This window comes from Micropterus dolomieu, linkage group LG10, assembly GCF_021292245.1.
Source record: "Micropterus dolomieu isolate WLL.071019.BEF.003 ecotype Adirondacks linkage group LG10, ASM2129224v1, whole genome shotgun sequence".
Classification (NCBI taxonomy): domain Eukaryota; kingdom Metazoa; phylum Chordata; class Actinopteri; order Centrarchiformes; family Centrarchidae; genus Micropterus; species Micropterus dolomieu.
The window spans coordinates 6,329,812-6,352,061 of NC_060159.1; the positions used below are offsets into that span (position 1 = coordinate 6,329,812).

The 22,250-nt window shown below is 40.9% G+C and overlaps 1 protein-coding gene across 4 annotated transcripts; it reads left to right on the forward strand.

The window, feature by feature from the left end:
- Positions 1–369: 369 nt before the first annotated feature.
- tdrd6 (tudor domain containing 6) lies at positions 370–21,379 on the forward strand. 4 transcript variants are annotated; one of them, XM_046060336.1, is made up of 17 exons: positions 370–716; positions 6,283–12,088; positions 13,339–13,499; positions 13,783–13,828; positions 13,950–14,029; positions 15,416–15,470; positions 16,002–16,069; positions 16,158–16,203; positions 16,412–16,506; positions 17,268–17,322; positions 17,577–17,644; positions 17,787–17,841; positions 18,765–18,817; positions 18,906–18,969; positions 19,157–19,224; positions 19,509–19,566; positions 20,828–21,379. In XM_046060336.1, exons 2-17 carry the CDS (start codon positions 6,358–6,360, stop codon positions 20,914–20,916), a joined length of 6,792 nt encoding a protein of 2,263 aa, XP_045916292.1. In that variant the 5' UTR covers positions 370–716; positions 6,283–6,357; the 3' UTR covers positions 20,917–21,379. The 4 variants fall into 4 exon arrangements, with proteins under 4 accessions (XP_045916292.1, XP_045916293.1, XP_045916294.1 ...); XM_046060337.1 differs by having other exon boundaries at positions 17,580–17,644; XM_046060338.1 differs by having other exon boundaries at positions 16,412–16,491.
- Positions 21,380–22,250: the final 871 nt, after the last annotated feature.

Here is a 22,250-nt window from a genome sequence, read left to right on the forward strand (position 1 = left end):
AAGTATTGATGTGCACTATCAGGATCAGAGCCAGGCTTAAATGTGTCAAGACGTCTGGCTCGGTGACAAATGTTTTTTTAGTCAGCCTGGACCTTGGAAATTGGGGTATTACATTTATGTCATTATTAACTTTAACATTTTAAATACAGTATATAGTTATTTAGATGCCTGTTCCGTTTCTTATCTTTTTGTAATAACGTTATTTATATTAGAAATTGCCATTTTTTAACCATTTCAACAGCATTAACTGAACTGAGTGAACTATAAGAAAATAAGGGTAAATTTAGTTTATTGTGTGCATTTGCTTGTGAGACAGGGTAAACAACGGCAGTTCCGGGTCAGGGATGGAAAAAAAGAGGAGGGAATGAACGTTGAGTTTTTGGCACGCGCGTGGTTTTGGCTAGTCAACGTTAGCCGCTAACTAACTGTTACTAACATCGGTTTGCTGTGGAGGTTGTTGAATTTTGTAGCTACACTAATATATTTTCAGAAGCAGTTAAACGGATCATCTGTCACAATTGTGTACATCACAATAGAAACACTGGAACTGGACCAACGTTGGCGAACTTTAGCTAGCAGTCAAAGCTGAGAAGTTTAGGCGGTTGACAACGTCAGCGTCGCCGCGGCTGTGTCTGGAGGTTAACATTAATTTGGGAAACCTGCGGTGCCACCATCGTGAGTTTTAGAAGACTGCGGGATCTGCTGAAGTACAACGGGTGAGTCATTGTGCCAATCTGCCCACAGTTAAGCACCTGCAACGTGACCTGGCAATTATATTTTTAAATTGTAACGTTAAGCTGCGTAAGTGCAACGGAAGTTGCTAACTTTGGTAACGGCAGCTAAGTTAGGTTTGCGCTAACTTGTTAACTGTTGCATGTTAACCGTTAACGTTACATGTGATTAAGTTAACGCTAGCTTACAGTAAGGTTAGCATTAACATTAAACTAAACCTTGAGAACCTGTTTGAATTCCAAAAGAATCACAACTTACTTACTACGTTAACGTTAAGTTATAAATATAGAGTAAACTGATTCGTGAAGCCTAACGTTACCGTCGTCTTAAACAGCACAAACACAACATTTGTAGTTAACTTATGGTGAATCTAATAACGGTAAATGCATGACAGTTAACGCCAACGTTAAGCGTTGTTAACTTACGTTACCTCTGTCTGGTCTTTGGAGACCTTAGATCATATTAGCTAACTTTAACACCGAGTTTAATTGTAATATCATAGCGTAACGTTAGTTAGGTTTGAGGTGTTAAGATAAAAGGCCAACGTAAAGGTCGGTATTTTTCAATCTGGACCCTCTTCCCAGGTTTTTGTCTGCCAGCGCGCTGCAGTCGGCTGCAACGTAACGTATATCAAGTAACGGTACGTCTAGTAAAGTGCTTGTTTTTGCCACTGGCAGGCTCAGATGGTTATTAAATGAAGATGTGTTTGATTACATTATGGACAGGATCCCTACACAGAGAGAGACCTTTTTTTAGGAGTAAGATATTTTTTGAACACACTATCAGTATCGTCAAAGCCATCAGAATCACCTAAACTGGTGATTTTACAGGAGAAGAATGAAAATATCAGACCAAGTCAGTGGCTAAAGTTATGGTTTGAAAGTTGTATAAAATACATTATTTAATTTAATGAAACCATGTGCACAAGCAGGTACGACCTCAGTGGTTTTATATTTCTTTCTTACTTTCTACAAAAAAGATTAGTAATAACCACTGAGAAAAATCTTGCAAAATGGAGATGTGTGTTGGAGACAAAGTGTGTGTGTGTATACACACACACCCAAACAAAATCCTTGCTTTTGACTTTGATTGCTGCAGCATGTGCTGGCGGCTGGCTAAACTTTGTTTATACTATGACATAGCTTCGTGATCATTGCCTCTCAGGTTTCATTTTTTAAATGTGCTTTGGGCCAAAACAGAGTGAGTATTTTGACATATGGCAGTGTTATCCCACCTCCACTAACCGAGCCTGAAAAGCAGTGTACACTTTTGTGTTTGTATTTCACTCAGTTAGGAATGAGTCCTGACACTCACCAGCCACTTCATTAGGTACACTTTGCTAATACCGTGTTGGATCCCCTGTTGCCTTCAGATCTTCCTTATTTCTTCACAGTTGTTGCAGATTTGTCAGTAATTCATATTGTGTCATACAGCAAACATCAGACCAACAATCTCAACAGACCCAACAACCACACAACTGCTTTACGAACACAAACATCACACGAGTGCTATACAAGTTATACTAAGGTGCAACTCCCCGACACCCAGCTAACTCATGACTGTGACGTTACAACCCAAACTCACGGCCCAACCAGGAGAACAACAAATGCACATGGGTACATTATCAGCTGAGTACTGCGGATTACTTTGGCTAGCCTTGAACTTAACAATCAATCATGATTTCAGTTAAATGCTAAAGTTGCTGTTAGTGTTACCTCGTCTGTGGTCTGCTGGCAGAACACCGGGTGCTTTCTGATCAGAAGCAGTAACGTTAGGCGACATAAGTTTCATTTTACAGTGGACGATTGTAACATTACAGAGTTGTTGTTTTCTTTTAGCTTGAAATAATCCCAAAGTTGGCTATTACTCGATTAACGTACCAATTTATCCAAAATATCAAAAACATGTCTAATCAATATTTTATTCATTTTTTTTATTCGTCATGATGAAGCACATTAGAATAATGACAATAGCAGCATATCTTAAAATTAATCAGATTTCCTCTTCTGATGTGCTGTGAAGAATACACTATTCAATAAACTGTCTGTTTTTGACGGAAGCCGCGTCAAGCTGCAAAGAGAACATTGAAGTGGGCAGGAAGTCAGACAGAATGGCATAGAGAATCCGGTCAATTTTCAAATTAAAAAACCCTGTGCATACTCCCGATAAAAAATCAACAAAAAACAGTTAAAACAGAAAAAAATAACCATTTATCTACATTGCCTACTTAATTTTGTTGATTACTAAATCAACAAAATCTAAACATGTCAGCAAAATCAGGAAAGCAAAAGGCTCCGATTCTGAAGTGCTCCCTGTGGGATATGCAGCCGTGCAGACAACCGAACAAAACCGGGTCGTAGCTAGCCATTGCTGGTAAGCAGAGTAGAAGCGCCAAAAGGACAAAGTAACAACAAGCCAACAATGTTTTCAGCTCCTGAAATGTGTCTGAGACTCTTCAGTGGAAGTTAACGCTGTGCAGAGGACGGGATACAGTTGCCTGTTTAATATTTTAATTTGAAAGTGTATGTTGTCCCTAAAATCAATGAATAATTGTGAAAAATAATTGTGATCTCAATATAGATCAAAATAATTGTGATTATCATTTTGGCCATAATCGTGCAACCCTAGTTCTTATAGTGAGTTAGTTAAAATTGACTTAATATCGGCGCATGAAAAACCAATCCCTGATCATCCCTTCAATCGTTGATAGGCGATCCAGTTGCCAATGGGCACAAGCCTACTGTCATCTCGAATCAGTCTGCCCATTCTACTCTGACCTGACGACATTAAGGCATTTTCGTCCACACAACTGCCGCTCCCTGGATATTTTCTCTTTTTTGGACCATTCTCTGTAACCCCCTAGAGATGTTTGTGCATGAAAATCCCAGTAGATCACCAGTTTCTGAAATACTCAAACCAGCCCGTCTGGCACCAACAACCATGCAACGTTCAAAATCACTTAAATCCCCTTTCTTCCTCATTATGATGCTCGGTTTGAACTTCAGCAAGTTGTCTTGACCACGTCTACATGCCTAAATGCATTGAGTTGCTGCCATGTGATTGGCTGATTAGCTATTTGTGTTAAAAAGAAATTGAACAGGAGTACCTAATAAAGTGGCCAGTGAGTGAAGATCACTGCCCAAATCTCTGATTTGTTCAGTAATTTGAGGCTGTAGTCTGTGGTGGTGTTTACTGGAAGTGTAATAATATGTCATCCTAATTAGGTGAAATGGCAATTCAGTCTGATTATAATAGTAGGAATGTACACTGCTAATTAATTACCGATTTTATATATGGTAAGAGTAACCAGAGACGTTATATAGAGGAGCCACTAAGAATCCTCAATAATACTCTAAATAATACTCTATAGGGGAAGCCCGTAACGCCAAAGATGGCGGTTGTCCCACCTCTCCCGCTAGAAAGCCAATCGTCGTCTTTTAACAGCCGAGGTGGGAAACATATTTCAGGCAATTGTGTGGTTCCACTGACGTAAGGGGTCTACTGCACATGCGTCACTACTACTACGCATGCACAGTAGAAGTATTGACGGTTGGGGGAAAAACGCTTTTTAAACCTTAATTTCGGGCAAAGTAGTTGTAGTTTTTATGTCCTGGTGACCAGTAAAAGTGCAGTTCTGGCTCTCTCCCCATTCACTGAGAAAAGAGCCTGATCTTGTTAGTCTGAAATAACTGCCCGGAGGCGTTGCCAAGATGGCTGCCGAGTAGCATGACTTGCCTATAAGGACTTTAGAGTAACTTATTTGAATTTGTCACCCACCATTGCACTTCTCTTTTTGTACTGTGTGTAACTGTGCATTCATGTGATGTTAGAATAATAGGAGAATTATTTCCCGACTAGGCACATTTAAGTATTAAGCATACCAAGAAAGTAAAAATTGCACATCCAACGATTGCATGTAATTCAATAGTAAAATTACATACAAACTATTCGCTTTTCTGCAGAATTATGCTGTTTGAATCAAAAAATGTCTTTCACGTGAATCATGTAATCATGGTGAAAGATTGCAGAGCAGAGGAAGACATTAGCAGTAAGCTGTCAGTCTGGCAGTAAATGTACAGTCTAAGTCAGTGTGTCCGTTAAAGTCTGTCTGCTGGAAAAGTGAAGGCGGTTAGTGCCAGCAAACATCTTCCCTGTGCTTCAGACTCCGATCTGAAAGCTGAGCAGGAAAGCTAACAGTATGTTCTTTGGCTGCTATGTAACATCAGCGACCAGCAAAAAGCTTTTAACCATGAACCATTCTAGATTTAATTTATTGACAGCGCTCCTCATAACTCAACAGACAGGCAGACAAGTGCTCCGGGAGTCAACGCGAGGTATTCTGTGGGTGAAAACCATGGAAACGACTTCTATGTACTACTGGGCGCGATCCCGTGAAACTGTCGCAGTGGTTCTTGTCTCACGCACACACCCGCTCGCTATCAGAGTTGAAGTGTCTTCAACTTATACCTACAGTTTATCAATAGACAGAGACTGATCTGGCTGGTTCTTCTGGTTGTTCTAAGTTTCCTGAATAATATAGGCCACCAGGTCTCAAACAGGCAATGACCTTTGCTGGCGTCTCTTAAAAGTATAACCTATTAACTTCTGTCAACTGATTAATCACAGCCTGGACGGGGCGGGACACAAAAAAGTTGGACGTGCTATAGAAAACTTTCAAATGTTGAACTCCTCCTGCATAAATGGTTCTGATCAGTGATGAGAATAGTAACATTAACAAATTAAGAGACCAATGTAGGCAATTTTTCTTGCACTAAGATTTAATGAACAAATGAATGAAACTGCTGTTTTGTCCAACTGGAATTAATATTATAGCCTACTAGTGGTGAGCTATATAGTATACTATTAAATAAAAATATAGTAAAATTAAACTTTTTATCTAATGTCATTATAATAATATGAATACTAACACACTCATTTAAATTAGTTTCTCCATGTTGTGTGAAAGAGCCTGTTCAGTGGAAAGACGTGATTTCCACTGCACAGGATGCCGGATGTGCCAGTATGTGCTCCTTCTAGTCTCCTCCTGAGGGCAACACCTTCCTCTTGTTCTGTTTTACTAAAGTTATTGTAATACTGTTCAGTAGTCTTGTTTACATTAGGTGTGGCATGGGTTGTGTGGGTGCTGCATGTGTATCGTGAATCCGTCCCTGGTTCAAAAACTACACAAGCACCAATCACATTAAAGTTTTGCCATGAATGATCAGTGTTTTAAAAATTTTCAAAACATCTGTTTCAATATTTTAAAATGCTTTACAATATTTTAAGGCCAATGCTGAGTGTCCAGATACAAGGGTCTTCACTTGCAGTCCTCCAATGTTTACACCCCATGGTTGAACACAACAAGAAGGAGCACACACGTAGTATAAATATGTATAATAAATAGTTTGTTGAACTTTGTTTTGCTTGAACATTTTTCACTGTACTTTTGTGTGCTTCTAAATATTTTCATTAGAGCCGTAGAGGCATAGAGCACTGTTTAATGTGTGTTTTTGTGTGTACGCGTATGTTGTGTGCTTGTATGTTTTTCAGAATAACATCCAGTGCTCACACGGCTGAGGAGAAGGTGACAAATCATGGCTAGCTAGGATTCCTGAATCTGCCAAAATGTCTTCAATCCTAGGACTGCCTACACAAGGATCAGATGTAACGGTTCTCATAAGCAAGGTCCACTTGCATCCCCTTTGTGTGCTTGTGGAGTTCTGGGGAAATTTTGGCCCAGAGAGGGCTGCAGATTATGAGTGCCTAGCTAAAGACATTCAGTCCCCTGGAAACACATTTCAGGAGTTTGAAGGAAATCCTGGTGACCAGTGCTTGGTTCAGATAGATGATACTTGGTACAGATCCCGCATGGTTTCAAGAAATGGCTCGAAATACAGTGTGTTCCTCATTGACAAAGGAATAACCCATAGCACCACAACAAGTAATCTGGCATGGGGTAAGAAGAAGCACTTCCACCTGCCACCTGAAGTGGAATTTTGTGTGCTAGCTAATGTGTTACCACTCTCGCCTGAGAACAGATGGTCTCCAGTGGCTCTCAGCTTTCTGAAATCTCTTTCTGGGAAGTCTGTGAAGGCACATGTGCAAGATGTACTGGTGCGGCAGAGAACATTTCTACTGCACATCCCTTGCATATCCAGACAAATGTATGAGATGGGGATTGCCAAGAAGTTGTCTCCAAACATGTTCCAGGACTTTTTTATGTCACTGCAGTCCCATAGTGGAGCTGAAGTGTCACCAGAGACTCGCCAGATCTCCATGGGAGCAGGTGAGCAACTGCACAAGAAAGAGCTCTTCATGTACCCAGAGCTGGCAGCAGGAACTGTGGAGACGGTCATAGTCACAGATGTGACAAATCCGCAGCGGATTTTTTGCCAGTTGAAGGTGTTCTCACAAGAGTTGAAGAAACTCTCAGAGCAAATCACACAGTGCTGTGAGGGCAGAATGACCAATTGCATTGTAGGTCCAGAAATGATTGGGTATCCGTGTGCTGCAAGAGGAAGTGATGGCAGGTGGTACCGCTCTGTTCTACAACAAATATTTCCAACCAACAAAGTGGTGGAAGTGTTGAACGTTGACTATGGAATGAAACAGTTTGTTCAAGTGGAGAATGTAAGACCACTGGCTCCAGAGTTCTTCAGGATGCCTGTTGTGACTTACATCTGCTCCCTCCATGGAATCATCGACAAAGGGGTTGGCTGGACAACCAGCCAGATTGACTATCTCAAGAGCCTTCTTCTTTACAAGACCGTGATAGCCAAATTTGAGTACCAAAGCATCTCTGAAGGTGTTTACTATGTCACACTCTATGGGGATGATAACACAAACATAAGCAACTTGTTTGGTTCCAAGGAGAGCTGTTTGCTGGAGTGTGACAAAGCCCTTGGACATTATGCCATCCGTAGTACGCCACACAGTCACCAGCATCCAGCTCAGCAAGAAAGAAAAGAAAAAAAGATGCTAACTCCTGGTCAGGCTGTAGAGGAAAAAGAAGGGAAAGGAATAGTGGAGAAGTTTCCAACTGAAGACCTCTCGCTCAACTCCTCACATCAGGCAGTTGTCCAGCACGTATCTGACCCATCAGAGTTTTGGATCCAAACAAAGAACTATACAAAGGAGTTGGATGATCTAATGGATAGCATCTACCATCTGTACCAAGATTCAGTGAATAAAGATGTGCTGAGAAATCCAACTGTTGGGCTCTACTGTGCAGCCAAGGCAGAAGATGGGGACTTCTACAGAGCAACTGTGGCTGAAGTTGGCAAGACACAAATGAAAGTGTTCTTTGTTGATTATGGAAACACTGAAGTGGTTGACAGGAGCAATATCCGGACCCTTCCTGACGAATTAAAAAAGCTGCCACGTCTTGCACTGAAATGCAGCCTGGCTGGTATCAGGCCGAAAGATGGAAAATGGAGTCAAAGTGCCTGTGAGTTTCTCATCAGAGCAGTCACAGATAAAGTTCTCAATGTACATGTGACAGCAAAATACGATGAGGGCTATGTTGTCCAACTCACAGATCCTGAAGCGCAGGAAGAAGGAGATCTTAGTACACTTCTGTGTAGTTCTGGCCATGCTGAAAGGGCTGAGACACAGAGACAACCCAAAGCCAAAATGACCACGCAACCTGCCATTCTGCCTCCCACACAACTTCCAGATGCCAGACTTTCAGGTGTGTACAGGAGCAATGGAAAGTTTTCCCAGACCCTCAACACAGTTGGCCCTGCCAGTAATGAAAGAAGAATTCCTACATTCAGGGAGCACATGTTTCCCATTGGAAGTGTTCTTGATGTCAGTGTGTCCTACATCGAAAGCCCAAATGACTTCTGGTGCCAACTAGTACAAAACGCAGGGCACTTGAAATTGCTCATGCATGACATACAGGCTTATTATGCAGGCAGTGAGTTTCAGCCTCTTTTAGAAACAGCTTGTGTTGCTCGCCATCCTGATAATGGAATGTGGTACAGAGCCCTTGTAATTCACAAACATGAAACACCTCATGTGGATGTGTTGTTTGTGGACTACGGCCAGACAGAGACAGTCTCGCTCTATGACCTGAGGAGGATCTGCCCAGAATTCCTCACTCTGTATGGCCAAGCTTTTCGATGCAGTCTGTTAAATCCTGTTGACCCCACATCTGCCACAAATGAGTGGGATGAAGAAGCAAGAGCAAGGTTCCACAGCTTTGTGGAAACTGCTGCATCCAACTTTGTGATTTTGAAGTGCACTGTATATGCTGTCATGTACAGTGAGCAGAAGATTGTTTTCAACATTGTGGATCTAGAAACTCCCTTTGAGAGTGTCTCCACCAGCATGGTCAGTCTTACCAAAAATGCACTGCCCAAGAAAGCAACAGGGCCATCTTTCCGTTTGGACACATACTACTACTCGACGCACAATGTCAAAACTGGAACAGAGGAACGGGTCACAGTGACATGTGTGAACAATGTCAGTCAGTTCTACTGTCAGCTTGACAGGAACGCTGATGTGATAAAAGATTTAAAGGTCAAAGTGAGCAACCTCTGTCATCAGCTTGAGAATGTAAAGCTCCCAACAGTCTTTGGAACTTTGTGCTTTGCGAAGTACACTGACGGGCAGTGGTACAGGGGACAGATCAAGGCCACAAAGCCAGCGATTCTGGTTCACTTTGTGGATTATGGTGACACTATTGAGGTGGACAAATCTGACTTGCTTCCAGTTCCCAGAGAGGCTAATGACATCATGTCTGTGCCTGTGCAAGCAGTTGTGTGTAGTCTCTCTGATGTCCCTGCCAATGTTCCCAGCGAGGTGAACAGCTGGTTTGAGACGAGCGCGACAGAAGGTAAATTTCGAGCACTAGTAGTGGCCCGAGAACCTGATGGTAAACTGCTGGTTGAGCTGTATCACGGAAACACTCAGATTAATTCAAAGATCAAGAAGGTGTTTCAGATTCAGATGCACACAGAAAAACAGGTTGTCTGCAAGGGTGGGAGAGCACTTGAGGCTTCAGCCAATCATGCCCAAAAGACTCCAAAAGCTGCCCCACAACAAGCTGAAATGGAACATCATGCTCAAACCATCAAGAAAAATGTTTCTGTCCCAAAACCAGCACATCAAACAAGGGACGCTGATATGAATGTACAGTCTGCACTGAAACCTTCGCACCATGTTTGTGTAAACGGTCAGAAAGTCAGAGCTACCCCATTAGAGCTGTACAGACCTCCACACCAAAGACAGTCAAGTGGAATGACACCAAGTAGTACGGGAAACGGTTCTGAGCCTGTAAATGTCAAACCAAGGAAAGAAAATTTTCCCACAGAAACTAAACAGCTCATCAAGTCCAAATCACCTGACACAAAATCTGCAAAGGAATGCAGTGTTGAAAAACTCCCTAAACTTGCAGACTTGCCCTCAAAATCGATCACATCAGATATGGAAGCTAATGTTTATGTCTCACACTACAACAGTCCATTGAGTTTCTATGTTCAACTTGTCCAAGAGGAGGATGGAATATTCTCCCTTGTGGAAAATCTAAATGATCCCCAATCCAACCCCAAAACTGACGACATCAAAGACGTGCATCCAGGAGACCTTGTTCAAGCAGAGTTCGCAGATGATTCCTCATGGTACCGAGCACTTGTACGAGAAATCCACAGTAATATGATGGTTCTTGTTGAGTTTGTTGACTTTGGGAATACAGCAACGATGCCAATTTCCAAGATAGGCAGACTCCACAAGTCTTTCTTGGAAATTCCCACGTACAGCATCCACTGTATGCTGAGCAACGCCGCAGCTTTTGGAAAAGAGGAAGTGCTTGATCCAGAAGTGGTGTCCGCTTTCAAAGAAGACATCTGTAATGGAGAAAAGATGTTCAAGTGCCGGTTTATCAGGCAGTCAGGATCTGTGTGGGAAGTCAGTCTTGAAGACAGTGGCGTGACACTAATGTGCAAAGTACCAACTAGATCATCTGATTGTTCTGAAACTGCCTCAGGAAGACTTGAACAAGTTAAGCAGCAACCTGCCCAGAACGCTGACACCAGGCAAGTGACCGATAGCTCTCATAAATCGCTGCTGAACCTCTGTTCTCTGCATTACCGCCAACAAGAGCTTTTAGAGGGACAAAAGTTAGAGGTCTACATCACAACTATAATTGATGCTCAGACATTTTGGTGTCAACAAGCAGACTCGGAAGACCTTGAGAAAATAACATCAACTGTCTCAGAAGCTGGGGATGCAGCCGATAACGGACATACTGACCTGAGCGCTCTCTCCTCTGGCAACCCATGTATTGCTCTCTTTTCAGACGATCATCTTTGGTACCGTGCAGAGGTCGTCGACAAAGATGGAGACGAACTGTCTGTTCTCTTTGTGGACTATGGAAACAAGTGTCAAGTCAGCGTTACAGATGTGAGGGAAATGCCCCCTGATCTGATAGAAATTCCTTCACAGGCATTTTTGTGTGAGCTTGAAGGCTTTGATGCTTCACATGGATCCTGGGACAGTGGTGTAGTAGATGAGTTGTTCCTGCTAACCACAGACAAAGTGTTACAGTTGACTGTCACAAGAGTAACAAGAGAAGAAGGAAAGATCAGATGCCTTGTGCAGATGGAGTGTGAGGGCCTGGTGATAAACGAGGCACTGAAAACCTGGTGGAAGAGCTCTACGTCAGAGAACAAACCTGGTGCAGTTGGACTGACCACTTCATATGAAACACCACTGCAATGTGACTCCACTGTGAAAGAGACTGTACCACTTCAACTAGAGTATCCCGAAAGCCAAGAAATGGATACTGCTGTTGCTTGTGCTCACCCTCAGAGAGGCCACAGTGAAGAGCAGAGCTCTGGTGAGCTTGTTGATCCTCACACAGGAGATGAGATCCCAAAACTAGCAAGTAGTCCAAAGAGCAGTAAAAGCTCTGAAGATTCTCCTCAATCAGAGTCTTTTGCAGAGTCCCCAGAAGAAGGAGGGGATCAGACCGAGAGCCTGAGAGATACTGTTTCTAATGAAGTAGTGAACGTAGTCCCTAATATGGTGGTATCTCAAACCAAACCCAAAAACATTTTGCCATTTGATAGTGGCATAGATGAAACCATGTTACCTCCATTCCATAATGAAGGTGACAAAGGTATTTTGACTTTGAGCTGTGACAGGAGTGTGATGGAAACCAATAAAGGCACTGAAGAGGATGGGGCTTCAGTGATGGACACTGTTGGGCCAAGTGACTTAAATTTGCCATTAGATGAAAGTACTACGGAGGCCAGAGATGACTCAGAGATCGCAATGACTAATTTGGAGTCTCTTCCTGGAGAGGTGAATACCTACAGCATGGAAAGCAGCTTTGACATCAAGAATCTTTCTGGTAAGTAACGCATTCATTTCTACTTTTTATCTTTTGTCTCTGCTTAACTCCGTCTGCGTAGTTGCCTGGCCCCGCGGGGTCGCTCTGCGCTTCTCACGTGAACAGACACGAAGACAAGCGCTCCACGAGTAAACGGGAGGTGCTCTATGGATAGTAACCATGGCACAACGGCTTCTGTGCACTACTGTATTACTTCATAGCCTAGCTTAAAGTAAAATTATAAGTAATGTTAGTTGATAGGCTATATATGTTTTTCATATTCATATAGCTGATAAAGTCATGTAAACGCCCTCCTGTTAATGTCCTGATAACTGTTCAGTGAAGTCACAGACTGCGAGGATCAGTCTCTCATCCATCTTCTTTTTGTGATGCGCGTCGCGTAGAGAAAGTTCAAGTCAATTCAACTTTGGCAGGGGCGGGCGTCTGTGTCATCGCTCGCCTGTCGTTGAAAATGAATTACGAGGCACATAAACTGCTTCCCGTGTGAAAAGGCCTTAAGAATTTGCCAAATTTTAAGATTCCCAGTCAAACTACGCTGAATGATTAGACTACATAACGACAGCTTTCATTGTAGCTTGTTTGTAACAGTTCGCTATTAGCCGAGCTAGCGTGTCGGAGCGTATCAAAACTATGGTCATGGGTTTTATAATTTAACCCTTCAGCCCGTTTAATACCTGGTTTTGGTACCCAATTGTAGGTATTTCCTCTGAAATATTTTGTTCACATGACATAAAACTAAAAGAGGATAATGTTAGTTACTAGCCTCCTCTGTTTACATTACAATGATACAACCTTTGTAAGAGTTTTCATCTTAACTTCAACTGCACAGTCTAAATTCCAACTATTAATATCATAAAACCCACAACATGCTACAAACACACAGCTCCGACTATGCCTTCCTCCAACTTATTAACATTTGTATGTCACACAGAAGTGCAGTGTTTCCCATACGTTCTATTCTTTTTTTCCCCCTAGGCCTGTTTAAAATTGTATTTGATTGCAGAGTGCCATAGCGTATTCGCGCAGCACATCCTCTTGCTCTCTCCCTCATGAACACAATATCGGAGACCCAGCTTAAAAACATTATTAGCAAGCATGTAAGGTGCGTAGCTAATAAGGAGAAATATTAGAAAACATGGATTTTCCACGCTAGCACGCTGTTGTATATAGCTGGTAGTCACTATTGACTCAATGTGAATCTAAATTCTCATATTGAAAGTTAATTTGTTGCTTTTTCTTTGCATTTCCAGATCCAACTAGGGAAAGAGATGACAGCGAGGTTACCACCGAAAGGGACAGCTGTCTTACCAGTACGACAACAGTGAAAATGGTTCCCCGTGAAGCTGTTTTTCCCAGGCAGAGCATTGATCTATTTCAGACAGTTGACAACATTTCTAAAGATTTAAAGCAGGTACATAAAGTACTTTGTATTGCTACACACTGTACCTAAAAGGACAGTTGACCCAAGAGTTGTTTTCCCTCTTAACTGGAGAAGTATGTATTTAAGATGGGTACATAGGTTTATTGTGATTTGCTAAGATTTAGTTGGATGGAGATGAAGTACAGCTCATCTCCACAGAAACGATGTTTTCAGGTAACTTGATGTCTGGTGGAAAATACTCTACAAGATTTTTTTCTAATTGCTTGTTTTTGTTTTCTTTATGGTCGTTTATGGTATTTTATCATCCTCGTAGATGCAGACTGAATTGACACAGCCCTCCTTTGTGCTTCCTGCATTTGGTGAGGGATTCCTTATTCTAACCATGCAACACTCATATACAGTACAGTATAGGTTTAGGCTATGAAATGAAAATAAATGTGAAGGTCAATATATTTTGATGGAGAGTGATTGTCTTTATAGATGCACCTACAGAGCAGGACATTGAAGCTGGAGATGGTTTCCCAAAGGAAGAGGTGCCATGTGTTACCACACGTGTTGAGGTAATGTCATAAAAATGCGCTATTTTGAGTCGTGTGTTTTTTTTTGTTTTTTTTGGGTCCTCTGTGCTTTTTGTTCTTTTTGTGGAGAGTAAATAGTCATTTTGAATGTTGACAGTACAGATGACTAATTTGAGTGCTTGTGAATGATGGTGTCTCAAGGCATTGGGGGTGTAACAATATAAAAATATATGAACCAAATTCACGGTTTGGTTCAGACCTCAGAGAGAGATGTTATCTAATCTTACAATTACAGATACAGAGAAAATGTTACATTACAGAGCGACAGGGAACGCATCAGTGCAGATGTCACTCTAACGTTCGTTTCGTTTTCAAGTGCGGTGCAACTGAAAACGGAATCACGGGTGAGTTTATTAAACACAGCGACTTTATGAAATGTACTGCTGATAGAGAAAGTCAGCAGAGACTCTACAGGGAGAGAGAGACAGAAAGAGGCGGAGCTAGCCCGGTGTGTTTGCCGTGAGAGACAAGAGGTGCAGGCTAGGTTTGTTTGAGTGTGGGGAGAAGAAGAGCAGATAGTAGTAAAAAAACACTAAAATAAGGTGGAAAATTACCTACAATAACGTACTGTCAATACAAACACAATATACACCACTACCGAGCCCACCCCCTCACCGGCAGCCACCGCCTAAGTTGCACTGTCTTAGGCCCCGTGTCCACCAAAGCATGTTTTGCCAGCTGAAAATGCCAGCTGCTCTTCTGAAAACGCCCAGCAGGGGGGTGCTAGCGGGCGTTTTTGAGGCGCTTTGGTTGCTATGATGCATTTGTTGCAAGTAGTTCTACCTAACTTTACTGGATGTAAACATGTCAACACAGTACAGTACTTGCTCTGGCCCTTGCTCTGTATGAAAAGAAAGCTGAAGCAGGTAGAGAGAGAGGACAGACTCGCCGGATGTGGGTTCATGAGATTTTGTGGGCGAAGAAACATCTCAGCGAGTACCACCAGTTTGGAGGTTGGAGGAAGCCCGGTTCCAGGATAGTAACTGTTGCTATGGTGTGGTATTTTGTCCCGCCCCTCCTCTGTGATTGGACAGCTGAGTAAAAAGTGACCGTGACGAGCGCAGCGTTTTTCCCAAAGTTGAATATTTTTCAACTGTCGGCGACCAGGAAAAAATGCTCAGCGCCTCGTCACGCCGCTTATTACCAGCTTGTAAAAACGCGACTCTCCCATTGCAATGAATTGAAAAAACGCTTTGGTGGACACGGGCCCTAGAGCTCAACAGTCCGGGGAGAGGGTGTGTCGTGGTTCTGTCTCTCAGATCCACGTCACAAGATCATGGACTTTTGTGGGATCAGAACCGTTACAGTCCTACAAGGCATCACTGACAAAGGCCTCGGGTCAGTAATGGATGATCATTTCTGTTTTAGAATGACTTGATGACTGAAGAGGAGACCTTGGCTCACTGCTCGGGTGCATATTCAGGTTTGATGACATCATCTCAGAATATATGTCTGCCAAATTGAATGAATGTGCTTAAACACATTTCTTTCACATTTGTTTTTCTTGTGCATCTATGTGTACATACACTGCAAAAACAAAAATTAAAAATTAAGTAAGATTAATTATCCTAATTGAAGGCAGAACATAATTGTTTTTTGTCTGACAAGATATTTCTTCTTAACAGGCGGCTTTCATGTTCTGTTGGCAGATAATTTTGCTTATTTTAAGAAATATTTCCCCCATTGTAATGCTGTTTTCCCTTGTTTTTGAGAGTTCACTTTTTGCAGTGTACTGCGTGTGCAATACAAATGGAGAAATGCAAATATGAGCCCTAGTTGGTACTAATAGTTATGTAAGTAGGGTACAACACAGTGGTAGGCAGGCATTTTTAGTACAGTTAAACAAATTAAATGTAAATCCTTTTAATCTCATTCAGTTGTGCCAGTAAAAGCACTCTGTAGCCTTCAGGCAACAAATTACTTGTGTATCAAAATCATCTCTTTATATCTGCAGCCTTGCTTGCTGACGCTGACACAGCAGCCAGTGAGCCACAAGCCTGCATAACTCCCTCTCAAGATTCGGTAATAGATTTGAATCCACAGAATTCTAAAATCAAGCTGTAAAACCTTTTACGTCAGACATGTGAATTTTGTCTTTATTGCTGCCCAGGGTGACTGTGTTGAAGAGGCGACCTGTTCGACAGATGTCTGTGCAGGTATCAGACATCAGTGGATATTGAATAATCAGCAAAACAATGTGCAAGTCATGCAGTGTGGTTTCCATGAAACTTTTATCAGTTCATTCACAGCACTGCTAAATAGTTACATAGTTGGTAGTGCGTGCATCATTTCGAAGTGTGTACTGCATTATTAATGATTATTATTGATGATATCATTGATGGGTTTTTTTCCTTCGCACTGCAGTTCTTAACGAGTCAAATGACGATGGCAATGTCACCAGTGCAAGAGATGATGGTCTCAACAGCATGACAGCAGAGGAAACGGTAATTTGCGTCACAGTGAGTTTCGCCATTTGAGGTATAAGCATCTGCAATCTTTTTTTACACTGGGTTTCAGGCTATGTGGTGTAGTTGCAGCTCAAGGTGGGTGTTTGAAGAATTACTGTGAGACAGTTTTTCAGGTGTGAAGAAGTTTGGGAGACTGAAGACTTAACATGGCATGGTTTATTGAGCCCGGCCGATGAGATACAGTGCCAGCATACAGTATGTGAACATAGAGTTTCTGCTTTTAACAGAAACACCTGTTCCATCCAGCTATTTAACACCAGTTTTCTCACTTTTTTTTCTAAAACTGGGCATCAGTTAAACTCCATACTTTACTATAGATTTTTCACATTATAAGCCTACCAACAACAGGGAGGATTGAATACTTTAAATGTGAAAAATCAGCTGGAAATGTTGAGTTGCTGTAGCTTAACACCAATTGTGAAAAACAGAAAGTTGAAAGGACAGGAATGTATTTGTGAAATGAAAACCCAAAAAAGAGAAAAGTATCTGAGTATGACATTACTCTGTTGTACTGACGGAGTTGATGCTGTGGTAATGAATTTACCAAGACAACAGGTAAACATAGAGAAAGTTTAGCGTTTGCTTTGCTAGCTTGGAAGCAGGTCAAATACAGCCTCAAATACAAGCCCTGTTGTAAGCAAAGGCCTGATTCGCTCTGCTTTTGTTATATGTAAAGTACTACACTACTGTTCATTTGATTGTGTCTGAAATTGTCTTTCTTTACATTAAAAGGGTGCTTTTTTTACTTTCAGGTCCAAAATGAATCACTGCTACCTCGTCAGGAGCTCCTTAGTGGACAATTAGTTGGTGAGTCGTTTCTAACACAACATATATAATACAACATGAGATGGGCTATAATAAATACTGCTTGGGTTACAAGCTCAATAAATTACAATTTTTGGGGGGAGCTATTCGAAAGAACACCGGACATTTGCACAGACGTCTGGTTTCTACCACATGTTCCAAAGCTACCCATGAGCCTCTTGCTCCACACAAGGCTCATTGTTAATGTCTTGCAGTGTTCTTACGAACGGTATTATGATGTGTGATTGTCTTTACAGAAGCTCCCTCAGAGCATGAAATAGAAATAGGAGACATGTCCCTACAGGATAACACCGTGCCTTGTAAGGTAAAACCCCATTTTTGTCAAATAAAAATAGTTTTTAAACTTTTGAACCAATTTTGAGTACCAACAGATATACTGACCATTTTGCTTTTGAAGGTTGTTTTCATTGAGCTGGTCTGGTTATTGGTTATGTGTTCTGTTTTAGTATAACACCATGACTGAAGACGAGACCTCAGCTCTTCACGAAGATAAACTTTCTGGTTTGTTTCTATTATCTTGATTGATTGTGTCAGATTGGATTGTTGTATTGAACACATTTGCATTCTTTATAGTATATTTCATTTTGGGTTGATTTAAAAACATTGCTATAGGGGTGTGACGATACAATTAGCTCACAATGCAGTACACAATATTGGGTTCACAATGTCCAAGATCTATTTTTAAGAAATCTACAATGCCCAATTATATGAACATTTTAAGCACAAAACACTTCTGGTGAATGTTTCTGCACCAATTTATGGTGGAAATGTTTTTATTTTTGTAGCACCTTTTCACCTCAATGATCAATTAATTAATATTAATTCAGTTATAAACTCCAGGACTTTTAACAGCTCCTGTGTTTCAGCAGGTTTTCTGCTCATGTTCAAAACTTTCTGCACATTCAGAATCTCTCCCACATATCTGTGTTCTCTGACAGGTCGAAGAAAAAAGTCTTGAATGAGAATTCATAATATTTTTTAAAGTCTACCTGTCCTATACTCTGGTGCATTAGCCTTCACACCAGAGAATGCACACACGTTAACTTTAGCACCTCAGATAAAGCACCGCTCACTGCCCCAAACAGAGCAGGATTGTGCCTCAGTTTTTAGATGTTTATATTGCAAAGCTTTACCACCTACGTTTCTACTTTGTCACAAACTGTCACTCACAATGCGGGGTGGGTCCACTTCATTGTTATATCGTCTTGTGCTGGTGTCCATCAGCTGGGCAGAGTCGACCGTTATACAGTTACACATTTGTTTTACACTGTGTGAGAAAATTGATATGTCGTGCGATAACGTGTGAAAATTGCTTGAGTCTCGCGACTAGAAATATCATCACATTTTATTATTGTGGCACAAGATCTCATCACACCCCTAACTGTGACAGAACATGTTTGTGTCACCTGCCTCTGTGTTTGCAGCTCTGCCATCTGACACTGGGTCACAAGCCTGCACTGTTCCCTGTCCAGATTTGGTAATAGAGATCAATCAGCACAATTCTAAAATTAAACACCAAAACATCACATCACCGGCAAGTGAATGCTGTTTTTATTGCTTTTCAGAGTAAACTGGTTGAAGAGGTGACCTGTCTTGTCAGAGATATCTGTCTGACGGACATCTGCAGAGGTATCCTACTTCCATGCATTGTGATTCATGCTGTAAAGAAAAGTTTTATTCATGTCTTAATAAGTCTGCTGTCCAATATTAACACTGATCTTGATTTTCAGAATGACAGTAAACATCACTTAATGTGATTGCAGAAACGCAGCTGGTTTGTAAGTCTGATTATACGGATTTGTCCTTGTTCTTTCAGTCCAACGACAAGAAGCTGAAACAGAAGACGGTGAGCAGCTGGTGCATTCTTCCCCCAAACAGAAAGAGGTAACTGTTTCAGAGTTTGTCCAAATGTTTACAGATAACTTTGATACTTGTGAAAGTGTTTAACCTTTGCTTTGTGGACAGAAGGCATCTGGGGGTAAAAAGTGTGTTTTTCTTTAGACATTACATAGTCTTATTAGGCACTCAGATGTCAAACTTCAACCAGCACTAAATTTGCTGATTTGTGATTAAAGTCATAATTTAAGTTTTTCATTTTCCACAAACGTCACATTCCCAATAAAATCAAAACCAGGATAAGACTTCTGAATTTGTTGACAATTTTCTAGGATTTCAGCGATGGTGTGCTTGAGGACGAAATGGCATCTTCTGCTGACGACAGTTTTGGTAAGAGATGATGGTAGAAATTTACCTCAAAAAATCAGTTTAGGTAAAAATTTAATTCTTGGTTAAAATGTAACAATTTTATTAGTTGAAGTGTATGGAGGCCAAGAATGGTTGTGCTTGCTATCATTATTTTTTTTTAATGCCGTTATCTTGAGATACCAAAATAATGAATCAATAATAATCAACCTGTTCTCGCAAGTATTATTACTTATTAATCAGGAAGTCCCGGGAACACAGAAAGGCTGCTGTTCCAGCGGGTCAGGTGGAAAGAAAAAGTCACAACACGTCAAGAAACCACAGTGGCTGGAGCACACTGGGCAACGCAGACATGCTAGCCGCTTCTAACTGAAGTGTCAACACAAACATTGTTTATTTTCATGGATAAATCAGAGCATTCACAATAATCATTCAGACTGTTATGAAACTGTTTATGGTTTGCAGCTCTCTTTCCCTTCACTTCCCTGTCGTTTCCCTTCTGTCTGTAGATCGCTACTACAAATAGGGGAAATGGAATAAGGGCTAAAAGTTATATTTACTATCACAAAAAAGCAAAGAGGCTAAGAAACCTACTAAATGATGTCTTCTGTCGATCGAGCTCCTCCACTCAGTTTCAATAATGTGGCCAACCTACACGCACACCTTAATTTAGCCAGTCTCATTTCACCATTACACAGCACAAACGCCCGCTTGTTCAGCTGCGGGGCTTACAGTAATATTCAGTATATTTATCATATCACCATCATTCATTTTTTTTGATGGTGTACCAGAAGGTCAAGATCCAATACAGGCAGAAATTGCATTGTATCTTTCTGTAAGAGATAAGTTCAGATCAGTCCTGTCTCTCTGTAAGGAGAAGACTAGCCCGACAGGTGAGTGTGTCTTGTGATCCTGCTGACGTGAACTTCATCAGTATGTTATAATTATCTTGAGAAATCTGCCTTTTGTTTTCTCAAGATAAAATAATTAACTTGTGATCTTGAGGTAATGGCATTAAAAAAATATTTGCCGTTCTCTGCGTCCGTAGCAGTGGGATACAAGAAAGAAAATCTGGTCTTTGGCACATCTTTATGCTTGCCTTTGACAGATCCACACATTTGTCATTAAAATGGTCAGGGAGTTCCTGTTATCTGCTCTCTGGCTTTAAAGCACTACTCCATCTTGTTCATTCTACTTGCATGTTTCCGCAACTGGATTAAATCAACCATTTGTGATAAATGTTGCATGCAGTACCAAATAATGACAGTCTTTCCTTCCTTTTTAGAGGCCCAGCTGTCAAAGATAACTCATCTCTCTCTGATAATCAATGATGGTTCTGATATTCTGCCTGTTAAGCAGCAGCCAGAGGAATAAGGACTTCTGTTTCCTTCAAATGGAAATGTATCAACTGCTTCTGCTTTTAGTTACATCAAACAGGCTCAAGTTCTGTTTTCTTTTCTTTCTTTTATTGTGTGTGTTGCTCAATGGAAACTTTGATTTGTGGGATTGACCTGGCAGGTCATCTTTATCCTTTAGCCTAATGGCTTATTTCAGTATTCAAATTGGAGGAAAAAAAGTGTTTGTAAATTAAAAGTTGTCATTGCTCCAGGAGTTTGTTGTCAGCATCCATGTGCTTGTCCGGTGTTACTTGGAGCGCTGTTGTGTTACAGATGATCTGTTCCGAAAAACTGCCACATAATTATTTGGAAAATAACTCAATCTTTCTTTTTGTTGAATAGAGGTGACTGGTTTTTCAAGACTTTTCTGTGTTTTATGTGGATACATGCATGCGTTGAAGAAATATTTATGTTGGCACAATAAATATAACAGATCTATGGAGATGAGTCATGGTTTTCCTTCCCTCGTGTTTGAAGTAGCTTAACTTTACATAATGTGTTTAAAAAGTTACATTTGGGTGTCTTTCCCTACTGGCAGCCCCAGTCTGGTAAGAAATAAGTTTTAGACTGCTGGTATTTGTCAAATGTGATAGAAATTTGTACTACTGTCTGTAGTTGGAGCAGGATGTTTGTGTTTAGTCGACTGTCTGGCTATAAGTGTTGGGCTGTTTGAAAAACATGTTAGTCTGGTACACATGAAATACACCGTGGTCTCTTATGACCGGCTGGTGGTATTTAAAATGTTGTCTTAATAATAGAATTTTTGACACTACAGTGGAACCATATGTGGTGATCAAAAAGCTTGGGACAGAATCATTCCTATACAAATGCTGCTCACATAGTTTGCTTATAGTAATTAAGTAGTCCGCTTAGAGTGTTCATTTTGGGTTTTCATACATGACAGACAACATGTGGAAAAAAATCGGAATATTTTATGCTCGTTTTCAAACTACCAGTTCGGAATTGATGGCCTACAGTTTATTTTCAAGCCTGTTCAGAAATGCACTGAAACCACCGTCAGGTTGTGGCTTTGTAACTTAACCTATTTGCACTACTGACTTTACTGCATTTGTAAACCGCATAATACTGTTATAGGCCATAGTCAAATTTGAACTACAGTAAGTTATATTTTATAATTAATTACAGAAGTAATTTAATTGTACAGTAATTTGAAAAGCGTGTGATACAGCTGTATTGTATTTTGATGTATTCAGTATGAAGCGAAGCTGTCGGTTTCTTTACTGTATATTAATGTAGTAAATATACAAATGTTGATTAAATGGTAATCTTTGAGAAATAAAGAAAGATTCA

What these genes read in the sequence shown, in the direction of transcription:
- tdrd6 (XM_046060336.1), top strand. Translation starts at nt 6,358, where the DNA reads ATGTCTTCAATCCTAGGACTGCCTACACAAGGATCAGATGTAACGGTT. An exon ending in CTTTGTGCTTCCTGCATTTG is followed by an intron (nt 13,829 to 13,949) that starts GTGAGGGATTCC and finishes TTGTCTTTATAG; the next exon opens with ATGCACCTACAGAGCAGGAC. An exon ending in CTGTTCCCTGTCCAGATTTG is followed by an intron (nt 18,818 to 18,905) that starts GTAATAGAGATC and finishes ATTGCTTTTCAG; the next exon opens with AGTAAACTGGTTGAAGAGGT.